General features: G+C 39.7%; 1 protein-coding gene across 1 annotated transcript; it reads left to right on the top strand.

The window, feature by feature from the left end:
• Positions 1-3,020: 3,020 nt before the first annotated feature.
• Positions 3,021-3,968, top strand: LOC121437897 (olfactory receptor 11A1-like). The gene has a single exon (XM_041638017.1). It carries the CDS (start codon positions 3,021-3,023, stop codon positions 3,966-3,968), a length of 948 nt encoding a protein of 315 aa, XP_041493951.1.
• The last annotated feature ends 776 nt before the right edge of the window (positions 3,969-4,744 follow it).

Raw genomic sequence — 4,744 nt, 5'->3', positions numbered from 1 at the left:
AAACAATCTTAATCATTCTTTACTGAGCCAAGCTCTTTTAAGTTCTTTTAATTGTCTTTACAAACTGTTCTTATTGAATACATCCAGTGAATGGAATCTGGTGTCTTTCACAAGGTGTCCATTATCTACTGAATGACAATATTGACTGTTCTGGACAGAACTGAGAGGAAAGGAGGCAGAGCAGGAGAAAAAGATTATTGGAGAGTTAAGAGAAGGAAGGGGCATATATGGAAGGAAGTGGGAGGGTGCACTATAACTCACAAATACATTCTCTGGGCTCAGTCCTACACCACCATGGTGTATACACTCATTGCATTGTTGGGCTTGTGGTTCTGGAGTCAAGAAGTGTATATAAACAGTTAATACAGGAGTCCTACACCTCTGGCTTTTCAAAGGATAGCTTTCTAAAGTTCCCTCAGTTCTGCTGAGGAGGTATTGGTTGCAAGCTAGCATGGGGATGTCAGGCCTTCCACCTTCATTGTCCTTGAAAGCCTCATCCACAGAGGTAAAGAAAAAAACAGAGTTGATCTTTCATTAAAGTTTAAGTTTGTTCTCAAGCAAATACTTTTGTGGTTGAGCAAAGGATTTGAACCTAGCTCATTTCATTTTAGAGCCTACACTCTTAGCGTGTCTTTGCTGTCTTTGTACTCATGGCTCTCTATTCTCACCCAACTTACTGTTCAATTCATGACTCTATGCACTGTATGAGGGTATGGAGCAGCCCCAAGTAAGTAGGACAATCACTTGGTAGAGAGGAAATAGAAGGATTTTGTGCATCTTCTCCAAAACAGTTCATATCAATCTTAAGATAATAGATTACTCTCATTTTTAAAAGATGGTAAAAAAAGAATATAAAAAGCACCCAAAAGCAACTCCAGGAGACAATATAGATTTTATGAGAATGCTACTGTTTATATAATTATACCCAAATTAGGCCTTTTTCTCTCTGTATTTAAAACTGGGTGGAAGTCTGCGCTGTGGAAATTTTCTTATTTTTACCTCTGTCAGATGATGCTGATAAACTTTTGTAGCCAGGCTCCCAGACAGTGTTGTTAGCAGCTGGAAATCCACAGTGGGTCTAAATTTCATCACTGCCTTCGGATAAGCATGGATAGCTACACAAGGTCTCTGTGTTTCCATGTAAGGTGTGACTCCACCTGTAAAGTACTTGCAATTCTGGTGATGAGTTTTGGTGGTGATTTCATGAGTCCTAGATTTTCAGCACTTGAAAGATTACCTGGGACAAACATATTATCATCATTAGTAGCAGCAGAATGCAGGAGTCTGGTTGTGTTGTATCATAACTGCAGTCCGTTTTCTGAGATCTCAAATCACAGGTGTGCTTTGCAGCAGGTGGAGAAGAAGTCCTTTCTTTTCGGTGTCCCCTGTGACACTCAATGTGCTCAGAGTCTGAAGCATTCGACTTGAGGCATCCTGTGGGTATCAGAACTGTAGACACTGAAGGATAGATACTTCTATACATCCCTGAGAAAGTAGAAATTTATACTCCATAGAATGACCTCTAGGTTTCTACAACACTGAAAACTGGGGTCAGCATATTATAAAAAGTAGATAGGGGTGACACAAGATGGGAAGGATCAATTGTTAGCCCACAATTCCATCAAAGCACATGGTTCAGAGTTGTGCAATGTGTGCAGGAGGATGGAATTTCATGTCAATGGTCCTAAAAATCCAGGGCATTCCTTAGTAAACTTAAAACTATCTGAAGCCCTAAATAGACAATGATTGTTCAATCTTTTCATTTGTATGATTTTTTAAAAATATTGTCCTGCTCCAATCTTTTATTGCAATTTATGAAGAAAAATCCAAACCTTAGAGAAGCTAGCCAACAAATTTAAAGTCTGACTCACAAAGCAGAATCTGTGACTTTATTTAACGCTTTCTGGGTACTGATGGTAACAACCTCTTTGTGACATCACATGGTGCTTCGTGTGCTTGTTCATAACCGTTCTTATCTCACCTTGCTTTCCTTAACCATGTGGTCCCCCCCATAATTTCTTTAAGGCATTTCATACAACATTTGGACCTTGTAATTACTAAAGTATGTTCAGCCGCATACTCTGCTGAACCATAGCAGGGTTTGGGGAGTGTGTCTCTCTTTACTCTGTGCTCAGTTGTTTGTGAGTGGCTTTCACCAAAATTCTACTAAAGAGGAGAGTTGGGATTCCTTAACTCACTCAAATTATACATATTACACTCAAGGTTGGTTGCACTGACCAGTTCTAAAAAGAACACAAAGAGAATGATTTTTATTCTGCACTCCCTGTTCTGTGGCACATGAATGGGTACCACTTACTAAGGCTTAAATAAAAACTTTTAAGTTGTTTCCATTAATGCACTCACATCCCTGGGTTATGCCTTCATAGCCTCTGATTCAAAATCAGAGAATCTCAAACCTCCTACTCATATGATCTCTTTAAAATGAAACAAATTATAAATAACTCCACACCCCACAATATAGTGAGAAGATGAAAGGAGAGGAAAATAAAATTGATATGACAAAAGGCATTTCCTTAAATGTCTTAAATGACAACTATTGCTTCTGTTTGATGTGGGAGGGGCTCTTTGCCTTGTACTATTGGCTCACCATGCTCTCTGTGATTTCACAAAGCTCCTCTTCACTTTCTCTGTTGTAGTTTCCTGTCTATAGCTCACCAGATTACCAGAATACACTTAGGAAGAGTGTGTAATAAGCCGCCCTCCATCCATCTTCATATTCTTCTCTTTTACATGTTTCTGTTCCTGATGAAGTGAAGAGACCAAGTAGGGGGAAGAAAAGAATGAAACCACAGTTCTTATTTTAAGTTATTTTCTTTCATATGAGTTAAAGAACCCCAACTCTCTTCTTCACTCCACTCTCTCTGACTCGGGTACCACAGAGCAGGGAGCAGACAGAGTGCAGAATAAAAACCATTCTCTTCATGTTTTAGTGTAAACTAGAACCAGCTGCATTTTGTATGGCCTCATTGAACGTTCTCCTTCACAGAAGCCAAAGAAAGATGCCCTTATCCTGGACAAACCAAACAATGATAGTGGAATTTGTTCTTCGAGGATTCTCTTCCATTTTACAGCTAAATATTTCCCTCTTTATAATGTTTTTCATCTTCTACATCCTAACCGTTTCTGGAAACATCCTCATTGTCCTCCTAGTTCTGTGCAACCATGCTCTCCACACTCCCATGTACTTTTTCCTGGTGAACCTGTCCTTTCTGGAGGTCTGCTATACCTCCAACATTGTCCCCAAGATGTTGCTGATTATCATAGCCGACCAGAAGACTATCTCAGTGGTTGGATGCTTGGCACAATTCTACTTCTTTGGATCCCTTGCTGCGACGGAGTGCCTCTTGCTGGCTGTAATGTCCTATGACCGCTATCTTGCCATCTGCCAGCCTCTCCGATACCCCATCCTGATGTCTGGCTCTCTCTGCTTAAGGTTGGCTACTGGATCTTGGTTCTGCTGCTTCCTCCTCACAGCCATCACCATGGTCCTGCTATGTAGACAAACCTTTTGTGGCCCTAATGAAATTGACCACTTCTTTTGTGACTTTACCCCTCTGATCCACCTCTCCTGCATGGATACTTCACTGACTGAGACCATTGCCTTTGCCACCTCTTCTGCAGTCACGCTGGTACTGTTTCTCCTCATCACAATTTCCTACTCATGCATCCTCATTGCCATCCTAAGGATCCCATCTGGCACAGGCAGGAGAAAGGCTTTCTCCACCTGTTCTTCCCATCTCACTGTCGTCACAGTATTTTATGGAACGCTGATTGCCACATATCTTGTGCCCTCTGCCGACTCTTCCCAATACTTGCGTAAAGGGTTCTCCCTGCTCTATACTATCCTGACACCTATGTTCAATCCCGTTATCTATAGCCTGAGAAACAGAGACATCCATGAAGCCTTGAAGAAATGCTTGGGTAAGAAGCCAGACTTTCTCATATGACACGAAAAAGAAAAGTGCTGTAACAACTGCCCTTGAGGATGCTATAGATGCTACTGACTTCTGACAGGTTCAGGTGAACTAGGATTCCATGCCATGGTCTAAGTAGGTCAGATGCAGTCTTACCATTATGTAAATGTATTCATGGATTCATGTACAAATAAAAACCAATAAACAAGATGAAGTGATAAGATTTTGAATGATTTATTCAAATATTCATTGAAAGTCTATTATGCTCAAGGTACTTTGCTAGACAAGACAGATAATAAAAACAGATGAAAAATAACAGAGGCATTCTTTGCTTTCATCAAACTCACAGTTTAATTAGAAGAAAATCATTAGCTGAATACTCAATATAAAACCATGAATACAAATACAAAATTGTACTGATGATTCAAAATAATCAGATAGCCAATGCATATCTATAAGAATGGCCCAAACCTACAACACTGGCAGCACCAGATGGAGAAACCTCTCATTGCTAGTAGACACACAACATTCTCAGCCATTTTGAAAGACAGCCTTGCACTTTCTTACAAAACTGAGCACACTTTTCCAATATTATTTAGCAATTACATCCTTTATTCAAATTCAGTGAAAACTTATTTTCCATAAAAAATCTACACAGATTCTTTTCATAGTTGCATTATTTATGGTTGCCAAAAATTGGAGGCAACCGAAATGTCCTTTAGTATATGAATGGATAAGTCCAGAAAATGATATGCTATTTAATTCTATAAAAGGGAGTCGGATCACTTGACAATGAAAAGACACAGAGA

The sequence above is a fragment of the Microtus oregoni genome, unplaced genomic scaffold, assembly GCF_018167655.1.
Source record: "Microtus oregoni isolate MIOR12 unplaced genomic scaffold, Mior012 000054F_ref0000373, whole genome shotgun sequence".
NCBI lineage: Eukaryota > Metazoa > Chordata > Mammalia > Rodentia > Cricetidae > Microtus > Microtus oregoni.
This window is presented reverse-complemented; position numbering and strand designations above follow the sequence as displayed.